Source organism: Mixophyes fleayi, chromosome 2, assembly GCF_038048845.1.
Source record: "Mixophyes fleayi isolate aMixFle1 chromosome 2, aMixFle1.hap1, whole genome shotgun sequence".
NCBI classification, from domain to species: domain Eukaryota; kingdom Metazoa; phylum Chordata; class Amphibia; order Anura; family Limnodynastidae; genus Mixophyes; species Mixophyes fleayi.
In genome coordinates, this window is record NC_134403.1 from 7,428,650 (window position 1) to 7,445,946 (window position 17,297).

Consider the following 17,297-nt stretch of genomic DNA (forward strand, 5'->3'; position numbering starts at 1 on the left):
CACTCAGTACTTTTACCTTTGCAGTCTGGCTGGTCCATTGTGCAATATGATGTAGCACATGCCCTTGTGTTTCTAACTCCCATTGTCCTATAGATTGTAAGCTTGCGAGCAGGGTTCTCTTACCTCTCTGTCTGTATGTATTACCCAGTATTGTCTTATTAATGTTTGTTCCCAATTGTAAAGCGCTACAGAATTTGCTGGTGCTATATAAATAAAAGTTGATGATGATGATGATGATGATGATGAAGGTATCTATTTATCTATCTCTCTGCCTCTGTTTCTACCATATCTCATAACAAATCTTCTTTGAAGATTCCGACACAGGGAACGGCAAAACCTCGTCAACCAAGATCCCTATAAGTGGACACTTTTAAAGGAATGATTAATATTGGGTACCAATGAAAAGTTGAGGGTAGAGAATTCGCAGGGAGTTTGATGGGTACAATTATTTATTAAATAAATTAGTGATAATAATAAATTAGTCTAAAAAGATTAGTATAGTAGTGATCAATTACAATTACAATTTCAACCATTCTGAAATGACTGGTGTAACATTAATAAATTAACATGTAAATTAATCTAAAATATTACTAGAAGCCTAACAAACCACCAAATAAATTATTCTAAAAAGTTGAGTTTTTCCTGTACACTTTCTAACATCTTTAGAGATGACCTTTACACTAAAGAGAAATGATTGTAGTACTTTTATCATCACTCTATCATCATTCTACTAAAGTAATTTTTATAAATGAAATATACAAAAAGTTAATCTATATGATCCAGTTATGCTGCTCCCTATAAGTACCAGTATATACTTTTTGTAGTCCAGATCTAGGGCTAGATTTACTAAGCTGCGGGTTTGAAAAAGTGGGGATGTTGCCTATAGCAACCAATCAGATTCTAGCTGTCATTCATTTAGTACCTTCTACAAAATGACAGCTAGAATCTGATTGGTTGCTATAGGCAACATCTCCACTTTTTCAAACCCGCAGCTTAGTAAATCTAGCCCTAAGTGTGTAATTTGAAGTTCAAATTTATTGTTAATTGATGATGATGATGATGATGACTGTACAGTGGTTCCAAGAGGTGGTAACTATAATTATACATTCAGTTTCGGTTTATACCTGTGTCTCTTTTACTATTTGTTTATTAAGTGTAACCACTGTTAAGTTTTACCTGACCAGGGCTTTAGGTTTGGTATAACACTTAAGGATGGATTGTGTGAATTTACGATACCAAATATCTGCTGGCTCTTGACTTAGTAGAAATCTTTGACAGTCTCTATCCTCCTCTCTGGTTGGATGATCCCTGAAGTTTGGAGTTCAGCACTGTAGACTCTCCTCATGGGATACAAACCAAGATAAATTTGTGTAAACTGCGCTTATGAAGACTAACGACTCTATATAGATACCCACTAAATCCAAACATAGATTATTACAATATTAAATACACCAGTATACACCTATAGTGCAAATTATCTGCATTTGAAGGGGGTGCAGGTGAATCTAGATAATTTGTTGTTTTTTTTTAGTTTGTTTTCTCCTCATAGGATACTGGTGTGGCCACAGGTGAAGTCCTTTGAATGGGAGGACTCGGTAGGACTAGTTGTCTCTGTCCCAGTTGTCTCTGCCTTAGTCTCCCAACTCTACTGGCTTTCCTGTAATTGTCAATTTGCTTATTGTTGCTGCTCCTGACACTGTAAATCACTGATCCTTTCTCTCTCTCTAATGCTTTCCCTATCTATGTTACTCTGCCTGTCACTTCTCTGTTCTGACTAAAATTCCTGTCTCTCTTCTGTTTGACTAGTATTTCAGCTTATTTCACTTTTTCTATCTCTCTGTATCTCTTTGTGTTTCTCACTCTGTGTCTCCTTCCTTCTCTTCCTATCTCTCATTTCTCTCTCTTTCTCTCTTTCCCTCAATTTATGTCTTCCTTCTTATTTCCCTCCATCTATCCTCTCTCTCTTTATATCTCTTTCTCTCACTATGTATCTCTTTGTGTCACTTTTCTTTGTATCTCTCGGTGTCTCTCTTTTTGTCTCTCTCCATCTCTTCCTTTCTCTATCCTCTCTTTCCCATTTCACTTCGACTCAATCTTTATTGATATAAGATATATGAGAGCCTTGGCATTGTTACGTAAGGTAATATGCTTATATTTAGATATATATGTAACCCCCGAAAAAATATATTATAATGCTGTAAAGTAATATTCCTTATTAATATCACTAAGCTAAATTGTTGAATGTGGTTATTAATCTTTTCCCCAATATATGTTATAGCTGAGCTGTCAAGCTGTGGATTTGACCATGATGTCGGATGCGTTCGATGATCAGTATATCGGCTGCGCACGGGAAATGGAGCGTGAAATCCCAAAGATATTGGAACAGGAAAAGAAATACAGGCAGTTTGCCATAATGTGGTATTTAGCAGAACAAACCTGGATGAAAATAAAACAATATAACATTTTACCGCCTGACTTTAAGGATGAGTATGGAATAGCCATTATACTGTACACTAAGGAAAGCCCCTTCCCCATCTACCAGCAGCTGAATAGAAACATGTCCATAGCTGGGCGCTCTCGGAAACATTACATGAACAAATTTAATTTCAAGGCTCTTCACTTCTACCTGACGAGAGGTTTACAGGTCCTGGGCACCGGCTGTGAGGGGAGATCCCAGGCTTATCGAGGGACTTGGATGAGTTACAACAATGTATCACCAAACATCCGATTTGGGCATTTTGCGTCATCATCTCTCAACCCAAAGATTGCTCTGAGATTTGGAACAAAAACGCAGTTCACTATATTCACATGTTATGGTGTAAATATTGAAAATTTCTCAGACTTTAAAGAACAAGAAGTTTTAATTCCAGTAACAGAAAAGTTTGACACTATAAAAAAATCTGAAACCGCTTATGTTCTAAGAAGCACTGGTCAGCACTGCAGCTACTATAACTGTGCGTACTTAGGAGGTGAGTGTAATATCACTGAGTGTACGTAGGAGGTGAGTGTAATATCACTGAGTGTACCTAGGAGGTGAGTGTAATATCACTGAGTGTACCTAGGAGGTGAGTGTAATATCACTGAGTGTACCTAGGAGGTGAGTGTAATATCACTGAGTGTACCTAGGAATTGAGTGTAATATCAGTGAGTGTACCTAGGAGGTGAGTGTAATATCACTGAGTGTACTAGGAGGTGAGTGTAATATAACTGAGTGTACCTAGGAGGTGAGTGTAGTATCACTGTGTGTACCTAGGAGGTGAGTGTAATATCACTGTGTGTACCTAGGAGGTGAGTGTAATATCACTGAGTGTACCTAGGAGGTGAGTGTAATATCACTGAGTGCACCTAGGAGGTGAGTGTAATATCACTGAGTGTACTAGGAGGTGAGTGTAATATCACTGTGTGTACCTAGGAGGTGAGTGTAATATCACTGTGTGTACCAAGGAGGTGAGTGTAATATCACTGAGTGTACTAGGAGGTGAGTGTAATATCACTGAGTGCACCTAGGAGGTGAGTGTAATATCACTGAGCGTACCTAGGAGGTGAGTGTAATATCACTGAGTGTACCTAGGAGGTGAGTGTAATATCACTGAGTGCACCTAGGAGGTGAGTGTAATATCACTGAGTGTACCTAGGAGGTGAGTGTAATATCACTGAGTGTACTTAGGAGGTGAGTGTAATATCACTGAGTGTACTAGGAGGTGAGTGTAATATCACTGAGTGTACTAGGAGGTGAGTGTAATATCACTGTGTGTACCTAGGAGGTGAGTGTAATATCACTGTGTGTACCTAGGAGGTGAGTGCAATATCACTGTGCGTACCTAGGAGGTGAGTGTAATATCACTGAGTGTACCTAGGAGGTGAGTGTAATATCACTGTGTGTACCTAGGAGGTGAGTGCAATATCACTGTGCGTACCTAGGAGGTGAGTGTAATATCACTGAGTGTACCTAGGAGGTGAGTGCAATATCACTGTGCGTACCTAGGAGGTGAGTGTAATATCACTGAGTGTACCTAGGAGGTGAGTGTAATATCACTGAGTGTACCTAGGAGGTGAGTGCAATATCACTGTGCGTACCTAGGAGGTGAGTGTAATATCACTGAGTGTACCTAGGAGGTGAGTGTAATATCACTGAGTGTACCTAGGAGGTGAGTGTAATATCACTGAGTGCACCTAGGAGGTGAGTGTAATATGAATATCACTGAGTGCACCTAGGAGGTGAGTGTAATATCACTGAGTGTACCTAGGAGGTGAGTGTACTATCACTGAGTGTACCTAGGAGGTGAGTGTAATATCACTGAGTGTACCTAGGAGGTGAGTGTAATATCACTGAGTGTACCTAGGAGGTGAGTGTAATATCACTGTGTGTACTAGGAGGTGAGTGTAATATCACTGTGTGTACCTAGGAGGTGAGTGTAATATCACTGAGTGTACCTAGGAGGTGAGTGTAATATCACTGAGTGTACCTAGGAGGTGAGTGTAATATCACTGAGTGTACCTAGGAGGTGAGTGTAATATCACTGAGTGTACCTAGGAGGTGAGTGTAATATCCCTGTGTGTACCTAGGAGGTGAGTGTAATATCACTGTGTGTACCTAGGAGGTGAGTGTAATATCACTGTGTGTACTAGGAGGTGAGTGTAAAATCACTGAGTGTACCTAGGAGGTGAGTGTACTATCACTGAGTGTACCTAGGAGGTGAGTGTAATATCACTGTGTGTACCTAGGAGGTGAGTGTAATATCACTGAGTGTACCTAGGAGGTGAGTGTAATATCACTGTGTGTACCTAGGAGGTGAGTGTAATATCACTGAGTGTACCTAGGAGGTGAGTGTAATATCACTGTGTGCACCTAGGAGGTGAGTGTAATATCACTGTGTGTACCTAGGAGGTGAGTGTAATATCACTGTGTGTACCTAGGAGGTGAGTGTAATATCACTGAGTGTACCTAGGAGGTGAGTGTAATATCACTGAGTGTACCTAGGAGGTGAGTGTACTATCACTGAGTGTACCTAGGAGGTGAGTGTACTATAACTGTGCGTACCTAGGAGGTGAGTGTAATATCACTGAGTGTACCTAGGAGGTGAGTGTAATATCACTGTGTGTACCTAGGAGGTGAGTGTAATATCACTGAGTGTACCTAGGAGGTGAGTGTAATATCACTGTGTGTACCTAGGAGGTGAGTGTAATATCACTGAGTGTACCTAGGAGGTGAGTGTAATATCACTGTGTGTACTAGGAGGTGAGTGTAAAATCACTGAGTGTACCTAGGAGGTGAGTGTACTATCACTGAGTGTACCTAGGAGGTGAGTGTAATATCACTGTGTGTACCTAGGAGGTGAGTGTAATATCACTGAGTGTACCTAGGAGGTGAGTGTAATATCACTGAGTGTACCTAGGAGGTGAGTGTAATATCACTGAGTGTACCTAGGAGGTGAGTGCAATATCACTGTGCGTACCTAGGAGGTGAGTGTAATATCACTGAGTGTACCTAGGAGGTGAGTGTAATATCACTGTGTGTACCTAGGAGGTGAGTGCAATATCACTGTGCGTACCTAGGAGGTGAGTGTAATATCACTGAGTGTACCTAGGAGGTGAGTGCAATATCACTGTGCGTACCTAGGAGGTGAGTGTAATATCACTGAGTGTACGTAGGAGGTGAGTGTAATATCACTGAGTGTACCTAGGAGGTGAGTGTAATATCACTGAGTGTACCTAGGAGGTGAGTGTAATATCACTGAGTGTACCTAGGAGGTGAGTGTAATATCACTGAGTGTACCTAGGAATTGAGTGTAATATCAGTGAGTGTACCTAGGAGGTGAGTGTAATATCACTGAGTGTACTAGGAGGTGAGTGTAATATAACTGAGTGTACCTAGGAGGTGAGTGTAGTATCACTGTGTGTACCTAGGAGGTGAGTGTAATATCACTGTGTGTACCTAGGAGGTGAGTGTAATATCACTGAGTGTACCTAGGAGGTGAGTGTAATATCACTGAGTGCACCTAGGAGGTGAGTGTAATATCACTGAGTGTACTAGGAGGTGAGTGTAATATCACTGTGTGTACCTAGGAGGTGAGTGTAATATCACTGTGTGTACCAAGGAGGTGAGTGTAATATCACTGAGTGTACTAGGAGGTGAGTGTAATATCACTGAGTGCACCTAGGAGGTGAGTGTAATATCACTGAGCGTACCTAGGAGGTGAGTGTAATATCACTGAGTGTACCTAGGAGGTGAGTGTAATATCACTGAGTGCACCTAGGAGGTGAGTGTAATATCACTGAGTGTACCTAGGAGGTGAGTGTAATATCACTGAGTGTACTTAGGAGGTGAGTGTAATATCACTGAGTGTACTAGGAGGTGAGTGTAATATCACTGAGTGTACTAGGAGGTGAGTGTAATATCACTGTGTGTACCTAGGAGGTGAGTGTAATATCACTGTGTGTACCTAGGAGGTGAGTGCAATATCACTGAGTGTACCTAGGAGGTGAGTGTAATATCACTGAGTGTACCTAGGAGGTGAGTGTAATATCACTGAGTGTACCTAGGAGGTGAGTGCAATATCACTGTGCGTACCTAGGAGGTGAGTGTAATATCACTGAGTGTACCTAGGAGGTGAGTGTAATATCACTGTGTGTACCTAGGAGGTGAGTGCAATATCACTGTGCGTACCTAGGAGGTGAGTGTAATATCACTGAGTGTACCTAGGAGGTGAGTGCAATATCACTGTGCGTACCTAGGAGGTGAGTGTAATATCACTGAGTGTACGTAGGAGGTGAGTGTAATATCACTGAGTGTACCTAGGAGGTGAGTGTAATATCACTGAGTGTACCTAGGAGGTGAGTGTAATATCACTGAGTGTACCTAGGAGGTGAGTGTAATATCACTGAGTGTACCTAGGAGGTGAGTGTAATATCACTGTGTGTACCTAGGAGGTGAGTGTAATATCACTGAGTGTACCTAGGAGGTGAGTGTAATATCACTGAGTGCACCTAGGAGGTGAGTGTAATATCACTGAGTGTACTAGGAGGTGAGTGTAATATCACTGTGTGTACCTAGGAGGTGAGTGTAATATCACTGTGTGTACCAAGGAGGTGAGTGTAATATCACTGAGTGTACTAGGAGGTGAGTGTAATATCACTGAGTGCACCTAGGAGGTGAGTGTAATATCACTGAGCGTACCTAGGAGGTGAGTGTAATATCACTGAGTGTACCTAGGAGGTGAGTGTAATATCACTGAGTGCACCTAGGAGGTGAGTGTAATATCACTGAGTGTACCTAGGAGGTGAGTGTAATATCACTGAGTGTACTTAGGAGGTGAGTGTAATATCACTGAGTGTACTAGGAGGTGAGTGTAATATCACTGAGTGTACTAGGAGGTGAGTGTAATATCACTGTGTGTACCTAGGAGGTGAGTGTAATATCACTGTGTGTACCTAGGAGGTGAGTGCAATATCACTGTGCGTACCTAGGAGGTGAGTGTAATATCACTGAGTGTACCTAGGAGGTGAGTGTAATATCACTGTGTGTACCTAGGAGGTGAGTGCAATATCACTGTGCGTACCTAGGAGGTGAGTGTAATATCACTGAGTGTACCTAGGAGGTGAGTGCAATATCACTGTGCGTACCTAGGAGGTGAGTGTAATATCACTGAGTGTACCTAGGAGGTGAGTGTAATATCACTGAGTGTACCTAGGAGGTGAGTGCAATATCACTGTGCGTACCTAGGAGGTGAGTGTAATATCACTGAGTGTACCTAGGAGGTGAGTGTAATATCACTGAGTGTACCTAGGAGGTGAGTGTAATATCACTGAGTGCACCTAGGAGGTGAGTGTAATATGAATATCACTGAGTGCACCTAGGAGGTGAGTGTAATATCACTGAGTGTACCTAGGAGGTGAGTGTACTATCACTGAGTGTACCTAGGAGGTGAGTGTAATATCACTGAGTGTACCTAGGAGGTGAGTGTAATATCACTGAGTGTACCTAGGAGGTGAGTGTAATATCACTGTGTGTACTAGGAGGTGAGTGTAATATCACTGTGTGTACCTAGGAGGTGAGTGTAATATCACTGAGTGTACCTAGGAGGTGAGTGTAATATCACTGAGTGTACCTAGGAGGTGAGTGTAATATCACTGATTGTACCTAGGAGGTGAGTGTAATATCACTGTGTATACCTAGGAGGTGAGTGTAATATCACTGTGTGTACCTAGGAGGTGAGTGTAATATCACTGTGTGTACCTAGGAGGTGAGTGTAATATCACTGTGTGTACTAGGAGGTGAGTGTAAAATCACTGAGTGTACCTAGGAGGTGAGTGTACTATCACTGAGTGTACCTAGGAGGTGAGTGTAATATCACTGTGTGTACCTAGGAGGTGAGTGTAATATCACTGAGTGTACCTAGGAGGTGAGTGTAATATCACTGTGTGTACCTAGGAGGTGAGTGTAATATCACTGAGTGTACCTAGGAGGTGAGTGTAATATCACTGTGTGTACCTAGGAGGTGAGTGTAATATCACTGAGTGTACCTAGGAGGTGAGTGTAATATCACTGTGTGTACCTAGGAGGTGAGTGTAATATCACTGTGTGTACCTAGGAGGTGAGTGTAATATCACTGTGTGTACCTAGGAGGTGAGTGTAATATCACTGAGTGTACCTAGGAGGTGAGTGTAATATCACTGAGTGTACCTAGGAGGTGAGTGTACTATCACTGAGTGTACCTAGGAGGTGAGTGTACTATAACTGTGCGTACCTAGGAGGTGAGTGTAATATCACTGAGTGTACCTAGGAGGTGAGTGTAATATCACTGTGTGTACCTAGGAGGTGAGTGTAATATCACTGAGTGTACCTAGGAGGTGAGTGTAATATCACTGTGTGTACCTAGGAGGTGAGTGTAATATCACTGAGTGTACCTAGGAGGTGAGTGTAATATCACTGTGTGTACTAGGAGGTGAGTGTAAAATCACTGAGTGTACCTAGGAGGTGAGTGTACTATCACTGAGTGTACCTAGGAGGTGAGTGTAATATCACTGTGTGTACCTAGGAGGTGAGTGTAATATCACTGAGTGTACCTAGGAGGTGAGTGTAATATCACTGAGTGTACCTAGGAGGTGAGTGTAATATCACTGAGTGTACCTAGGAGGTGAGTGCAATATCACTGTGCGTACCTAGGAGGTGAGTGTAATATCACTGAGTGTACCTAGGAGGTGAGTGTAATATCACTGTGTGTACCTAGGAGGTGAGTGCAATATCACTGTGCGTACCTAGGAGGTGAGTGTAATATCACTGAGTGTACCTAGGAGGTGAGTGCAATATCACTGTGCGTACCTAGGAGGTGAGTGTAATATCACTGAGTGTACCTAGGAGGTGAGTGTAATATCACTGAGTGTACCTAGGAGGTGAGTGCAATATCACTGTGCGTACCTAGGAGGTGAGTGTAATATCACTGAGTGTACCTAGGAGGTGAGTGTAATATCACTGAGTGTACCTAGGAGGTGAGTGTAATATCACTGAGTGCACCTAGGAGGTGAGTGTAATATGAATATCACTGAGTGCACCTAGGAGGTGAGTGTAATATCACTGAGTGTACCTAGGAGGTGAGTGTACTATCACTGAGTGTACCTAGGAGGTGAGTGTAATATCACTGAGTGTACCTAGGAGGTGAGTGTAATATCACTGAGTGTACCTAGGAGGTGAGTGTAATATCACTGTGTGTACTAGGAGGTGAGTGTAATATCACTGTGTGTACCTAGGAGGTGAGTGTAATATCACTGAGTGTACCTAGGAGGTGAGTGTAATATCACTGAGTGTACCTAGGAGGTGAGTGTAATATCACTGAGTGTACCTAGGAGGTGAGTGTAATATCACTGAGTGTACCTAGGAGGTGAGTGTAATATCACTGTGTGTACCTAGGAGGTGAGTGTAATATCACTGTGTGTACCTAGGAGGTGAGTGTAATATCACTGTGTGTACTAGGAGGTGAGTGTAAAATCACTGAGTGTACCTAGGAGGTGAGTGTACTATCACTGAGTGTACCTAGGAGGTGAGTGTAATATCACTGTGTGTACCTAGGAGGTGAGTGTAATATCACTGAGTGTACCTAGGAGGTGAGTGTAATATCACTGTGTGTACCTAGGAGGTGAGTGTAATATCACTGAGTGTACCTAGGAGGTGAGTGTAATATCACTGTGTGCACCTAGGAGGTGAGTGTAATATCACTGTGTGTACCTAGGAGGTGAGTGTAATATCACTGTGTGTACCTAGGAGGTGAGTGTAATATCACTGAGTGTACCTAGGAGGTGAGTGTAATATCACTGAGTGTACCTAGGAGGTGAGTGTACTATCACTGAGTGTACCTAGGAGGTGAGTGTACTATAACTGTGCGTACCTAGGAGGTGAGTGTAATATCACTGAGTGTACCTAGGAGGTGAGTGTAATATCACTGTGTGTACCTAGGAGGTGAGTGTAATATCACTGAGTGTACCTAGGAGGTGAGTGTAATATCACTGTGTGTACCTAGGAGGTGAGTGTAATATCACTGAGTGTACCTAGGAGGTGAGTGTAATATCACTGAGTGTACTTAGGAGGTGAGTGTAATATCACTGAGTGTACTTAGGAGGTGAGTGTAATATGAATATCACTGTGTGTATAGTTATGTTCATGTATATTTGGACACTGAAATCATTTCTGTTAGTTTATCTGTTAGTCCAAATATTCAAGTTACAGTTAAATAATGAATAATGGCTTAAAGTGCAACTTTAACTTGAGGGTATTCAAGTTGGAGGAAAGGTGTCACGGTTCCAGGCAGAAATATTAGATCCCAGTCTAGCTCAACACTGCTCTACCCAGAGACAGGTTGTCTTCACCAGGAACCAAAAGTAATTGGAAAATTTACTCAAAAGCTGTTTCATGGACAGGTGTGGGCTATTCCTTCATTGTTTGTTTATCAATTAAGCCGCCAAAAGGTCCGGAATGGATTCCAAGTGTGGCATTTGCATTTGGAAGCTGCTGCTGTGAACTCACAACATAGAGAGAAGACTTCACAAGGGCAAAAACAGAGGGTTCACCACAAGGTGCAAACCATTCATAAGTCTCAAGAATATAAAGGCCTGATTAGACTTTGCCACAAAACATCCGAAAAACTCAGCCTAGTTGTAGATCAGCATTCTATGGACAGATGAAACTGAGATCAACCTGTACAGGAATGATGGGAAGAAGAAAGTATGGAGAAGGTTTGGAATAACTGATGATCTGAAGCAAACCACATCATCTGTAGAACGCGGTGGAGCAGTGGCATGGTATGGGCATGTATGGCTTCCAATGGCACCGGGTCGCTAGTGTTTATTGATGATGTGACAAAGCAGTCGGATGAATTCTGAAGTGTATAGTTATATACTGTCTGCTCAGATTCTGCTGAATTCAGCAAAGTAGATCGGACGGCGCTTCACATTACAGATGGACAATGACCCAACCATACTGCGAGAGCAGCCCAGGAGTTATTTAAGACAAAGAAGTGGAATATTCTGCAATGTGCGAGTCAATCGACTGATCTCAACCCGATCAAGTATGAATTTCACTTGCTGAAGACAAAATTAAAGGCAGAAAGATCCACGGACAAGCAGGAACTGAAGACAGCTGCAGTAAAGGCCGGGTAAAGCAAAACAAAGGAGGAAGCCCAGCATTTGGTGATGTCCATGGGTTCCAGACGTCAGGGTGTCACTGCCTGCAAAGGATTTGTGACAAAGTGTTAAAAATGGCCAATTACATTTGAGCCACTGAAAATAAGTGACTGTGTATAAAAATGGTTACAATTACTAATTACTATTGGTTCAACCCCTTGAATTAAACCAGAAAGTCTGCACTTCAACTACATCTACTTTGTTTAATTTCGAATCCGTTTTGGTGGAGTACAGAGCAAAAATTATGAAAAGTGTGTCACATATTTCCATACTCTGAGGTCACATGGAGGGGGAACCTGAGAACAGAGGTTACTCTGAGGTTACATGGAGAGGGGACCTGAGAATGGAGGTAACTCCGAGGTTACATGGGTGGGACCTGTGAGCGGAGGTTACTCTAAGGTTACATGGGGAGGGGATCTGAGAGCGGAAGTTACTCTGTGATTACATGGAGGGGGGAGGTTACTCTGAGGTTACTTAGGGGGGGCCTGAGAGCGGAGGTTACTCTGAGGTTACAGGGAGAAGGGACCTGAGAGCAGAGGTTACTCTGACCTTACATGGAGGGGGGACCTGATAGCAGAGGTTACTCTGAGGTTACATGGGGGGGGCCTGATAGCGGAGGTTACACTGAGGTTACATGGAGAGGGGACCTGAGAATGGAGGTTACTCTGAGGTTACAGGGAGAAGGGACCTGAGAGCGGAGGTTACTCTGAGGTTACATGGGGAGGGGATCTGAGAGCGGAGGTTACACTGAGGTTACATGGAGGGGGGACCTGAGAGCGGAGGTTACACTGAGGTTACATGGAGAGGGGACCTGAGAATGGAGGTTACTCCGAGGTTACATGGGGAGGGGATCTGAGAGCGGAAGTTACTCTGTGATTACATGGAGGGGGGAGGTTACTCTGAGGTTACTTAGGGGGGGCCTGAGAGCGGAGGTTACTCTGAGGTTACATGGAGGACCTGAGAGCGGAGGTTACTCTGAGGTTACATGGAGGGAGGACCTTAGAGCGGAGATTACTCTGAGGTTAGAGAGGGGGGACCTTAGAGCGGAGGTTACACTGAGGTTACATGGAGGGGGGATCTGAGAGCGGAGGTTACTCTGAGGTTACAGGGGGGACCTGAGAGCGGAGGTTACTCTGAGGTTACATGGGGGATCTGAGAGCGGAGGTTACACTGAGGTTACATGGGGGGACCTGAGAGCGGAGGTTACTCTGAGGTTACATGGGGGGGACCTGAGAGCGGAGGTTACACTGAGGTTACATGGGGGGGACCTGAGAGCGGAGGTTACTCTGAGGTTACATGGGGGGGACCTGAGAGCGGAGGTTACACTGAGGTTACATGGGGGGACCTGAGAGTGGAGGTTACACTGAGGTTACATGGAGGGGGGACCTGAGAGCGGAGGTTACTCTGAGGTTACATGGGGGGGACCTGAGAGCGGAGGTTACACTGAGGTTACATGGGGAGGGGACCTGAGAGCGGAGGTTACTATGAGGTTACATGGAGGGGGGACCTGAGAGCGGAGGTTACTCTGAGGTTACATGGAGGGGGGACCTTAGAGCAGAGGTTACTCTGACCTTACATGGAGGGGGGACCTGATAGCAGAGGTTACTCTGAGGTTACATGGGGGGGGCCTGATAGCGGAGGTTACACTGAGGTTACATGGAGAGGGGACCTGAGAATGGAGGTTACTCTGAGGTTACAGGGAGAAGGGACCTGAGAGCGGAGGTTACTCTGAGGTTACATGGGGAGGGGATCTGAGAGCGGAGGTTACACTGAGGTTACATGGAGGGGGGACCTGAGAGCGGAGGTTACACTGAGGTTACATGGAGAGGGGACCTGAGAATGGAGGTTACTCCGAGGTTACATGGGGAGGGGATCTGAGAGCGGAAGTTACTCTGTGATTACATGGAGGGGGGAGGTTACTCTGAGGTTACTTAGGGGGGGCCTGAGAGCGGAGGTTACTCTGAGGTTACATGGAGGACCTGAGAGCGGAGGTTACTCTGAGGTTACATGGAGGGAGGACCTTAGAGCGGAGATTACTCTGAGGTTAGAGAGGGGGGACCTTAGAGCGGAGGTTACACTGAGGTTACATGGAGGGGGGATCTGAGAGCGGAGGTTACTCTGAGGTTACAGGGGGGACCTGAGAGCGGAGGTTACTCTGAGGTTACATGGGGGATCTGAGAGCGGAGGTTACACTGAGGTTACATGGAGGGGGGACCTGAGAGCGGAGGTTACTCTGAGGTTACATGGGGGGGACCTGAGAGCGGAGGTTACACTGAGGTTACATGGGGGGGACCTGAGAGCGGAGGTTACTCTGAGGTTACATGGGGGGGACCTGAGAGCGGAGGTTACACTGAGGTTACATGGGGAGGGGACCTGAGAGCGGAGGTTACTATGAGGTTACATGGAGGGGGGACCTGAGAGCGGAGGTTACTCTGAGGTTACATGGAGGGGGGACCTTAGAGCGGAGGTTACTCTGAGGTTAGAGAGGGGGGACCTGAGAGCTAAGTTACTCTGAGGTTACATGGGGAGGACCTGGGAGCGGAGATTACTCTGAGCTTACATGGGGGGACCTGAGAGCGGAGGTTACACTGAGGTTACATGGGGGGACCTGAGAGCGGAGGTTACACTGAGGTTACATGGGGGACCTGAGAGCGGAGGTTACACTGAGGTTACATGGGGGGGACCTGAGAGCGGAGGTTACTCTGAGGTTACATGGGGGGGACCTGAGAGCGGAGGTTACACTGAGGTTACATGGGGAGGGGACCTGAGAGCGGAGGTTACTATGAGGTTACATGGAGGGGGGACCTGAGAGCGGAGGTTACTCTGAGGTTACATGGAGGGGGGACCTTAGAGCGGAGGTTACTCTGAGGTTAGAGAGGGGGGACCTGAGAGCTAAGGTTACTCTGAGCTTACATGGGGGGACCTGAGAGCGGAGGTTACACTGAGGTTACATGGGGGGACCTGAGAGCGGAGGTTACACTGAGGTTACATGGGGGGACCTGAGAGCGGAGGTTACTCTGAGGTTACATGGAGGGTGGACCTGAGAGCGGAGGTTACACTGAGGTTACATGGGGGGACCTGAGAGCGGAGGTTACACTGAGGTTACATGGGGGGACCTGAGAGCGGAGGTTACTCTGAGGTTACATGGAGGGGGGACCTGAGAGCGGAGGTTACTCTGAGTTACATGGGGGGACCTGAGAGCGGAGGTTACTCTGAGGTTACATGGAGGGGGGACCTGAGAGCGGAGGCTACTATGAGGTTACATGGAGGGGGGACCTGAGAGCGGAGGTTACACTGAGGTTACATGGGGGACCTGAGGACGGAGGTTACACTGAGGTTACATGGAGGGGGGACCTGAGAGCGGAGGTTACTATGAGGTTACATGGAGGGGGGACCTTAGAGTGGAGGTTACACTGAGGTTACATGGGGGGACCTGAGAGCGGAGGTTACTCTGAGGTTACATGGAGGGGGGATCTGAGAGCGGAGGTTACACTGAGGTTACATGGAGGGGGGATCTGAGAGCGGAGGTTACACTGAGGTTACATGGAGGGGGGACCTGAGAGTGGAGGTTACTCTGAGGTTACATGGGGGGACCTGAGAGCGGAGGTTACTCTGAGGTTACATGGAGGGGGGACCTGAGAGCGGAGGCTACTATGAGGTTACATGGAGGGGGGACCTGAGAGCGGAGGTTACACTGAGGTTACATGGGGGACCTGAGGACGGAGGTTACACTGAGGTTACATGGAGGGGGGACCTGAGAGCGGAGGTTACTATGAGGTTACATGGAGGGGGGACCTGAGAGCGGAGGTTACTCTGAGGTTACATGGAGGGGGGATCTGAGAGCGGAGGTTACACTGAGGTTACATGGAGGGGGGACCTGAGAGCGGAGGTTACACTGAGGTTACATGGAGGGGGGACCTGAGAGTGGAGGTTACTCTGAGGTTACATGGGGGGACCTGAGAGCGGAGGTTACTCTGAGGTTACATGGAGGGGGGATCTGAGAGCGGAGGTTACACTGAGGTTACATAGAGGGGGGACCTGAGAGCGGAGGTTACTATGAGGTTACATGGAGGGGGGACCTTAGAGCGGAGGTTATTATGAGGTTACATGGAGGGGGGACCTGGAATATTAAACAATTCATAGTCCATATCCAGTATATGACCCCATTGTATTTATCTCTTAAGGAATGCGGAATGTAGATATGATTTGTATGGTTTTAACATACAAATAAGGTGTTTTTTTTTTTCACAGGAGAAAAAAGAAAGAAACCTATTTGCAGCTCTGGTAAGATCGACCTGTAGTTTATGAAAGCAGAGTAATATAATGTCAGATATTAAAGTAGAATACAGTTAGTGACAATTAAAGGTCTAAATGCTTATGTTAATGTGTTTCTTTTGCCAAAATGTTATTTTATTATAAAATGTTGTGTTTTACAATTTTATAGTTAAACTGTTGCTAAATTTATGTTTTCTAGTCATAAAAAAACAAATTTTTTGAGGCTGAAAATGGTTTATAAAATCAGTTTACAAAGACTGAGGAAACAAACTCCCCGAGGCCGTCTGGTGAAACGCGTCTGCTCCAGTCTAATTTATAAAGTAAATCTCACTGCATGATAGCAGAATGCCCTCAAGTTATTCCCCCCCCCTTCCCCCCCCCCAATATTTCATAAATCTTTGAGTGCTTTCTGGTTAGTTTATCCATGTTTGTTTATATAAATAACATAGGATGCTATTTGTCCTCATTTGATTGATGTTTGAAGTTGAATTTTCAGATAATTTTATAAAAGTTAATTCATATTACTTATTTTGAAACCATGCACATTTATATAAATATTCCTATTTGTGTATAGTGCCTGAAGATTAATGTGGCACTATATATAATATTTATTTCACAAAGGACCTGTGCTATACTACAAGTAACTTGAAAATTAAAGATCAACCCATGAGAAAAAGTTTTGAGAAATAATAAAATAAATACTTGGTAATTAAACGGGCAGATTAGGGAATGGGGTTAGTGTTAATTATTAAACGACATTTTATTGCCAAGCATAATAATAATTATAATTATAATACTTTTGAAAATAATATAATATTATACAAATGGTATATTAATTACATTTTATTGATTGGTAGTGATATGATAGGGATTTTGCACATTATTTTGAACTGAATGAATATAACTTATGCTTTACATTTAGTATAGCTAAAAAAATGATTTAGAATTATAAGGGACTTTTATTTTTGGAAAGTCCTCAAATTGCTCATTTTTACCTTCACCTCTAAGTGAGGCCGAAATGATTGTGTAATGATTGTTTAAAAAAAAGTAAACACAATTTATGAAAAGAAGAGAAAACTTTAATAGAGCCTTTATTGATCTATATATATTTCCTCAGCTCCGGGAATGTTCCTGTATTCTGACTCCAGGACTCTGCTAATCCTTAGTGGACTGACGGTCATCCTGAATGTTGTATTCACTAAACTGTCCTGATGTCTCCGTTCACTATAAACACCCAGCTCTGGATCTCTGCATGGATTATATAGAGGAAATTAAGCCAGCACTTGTATTTATTGTACAATAAAGAAATAGGGACAAATTCACAAAAGTAGGAATAGATCGAAAATTGT

General features: G+C 44.2%; 1 protein-coding gene across 1 annotated transcript in view; it reads left to right on the plus strand.

The window, feature by feature from the left end:
* The window catches only part of LOC142140015 (ecto-ADP-ribosyltransferase 5-like), a 35,092-nt gene extending 17,795 nt beyond the window's left edge, over positions 1–17,297 (plus strand). The window contains exons 4-6 of the mRNA XM_075197874.1: positions 2,279–2,969; positions 15,925–15,957; positions 17,066–17,297. Coding sequence (XP_075053975.1) covers positions 2,279–2,969; positions 15,925–15,957; positions 17,066–17,160 — 819 coding nt within the window. The 3' untranslated portion in view covers positions 17,161–17,297. The remainder of the gene's footprint in view (positions 1–2,278; positions 2,970–15,924; positions 15,958–17,065) is intronic.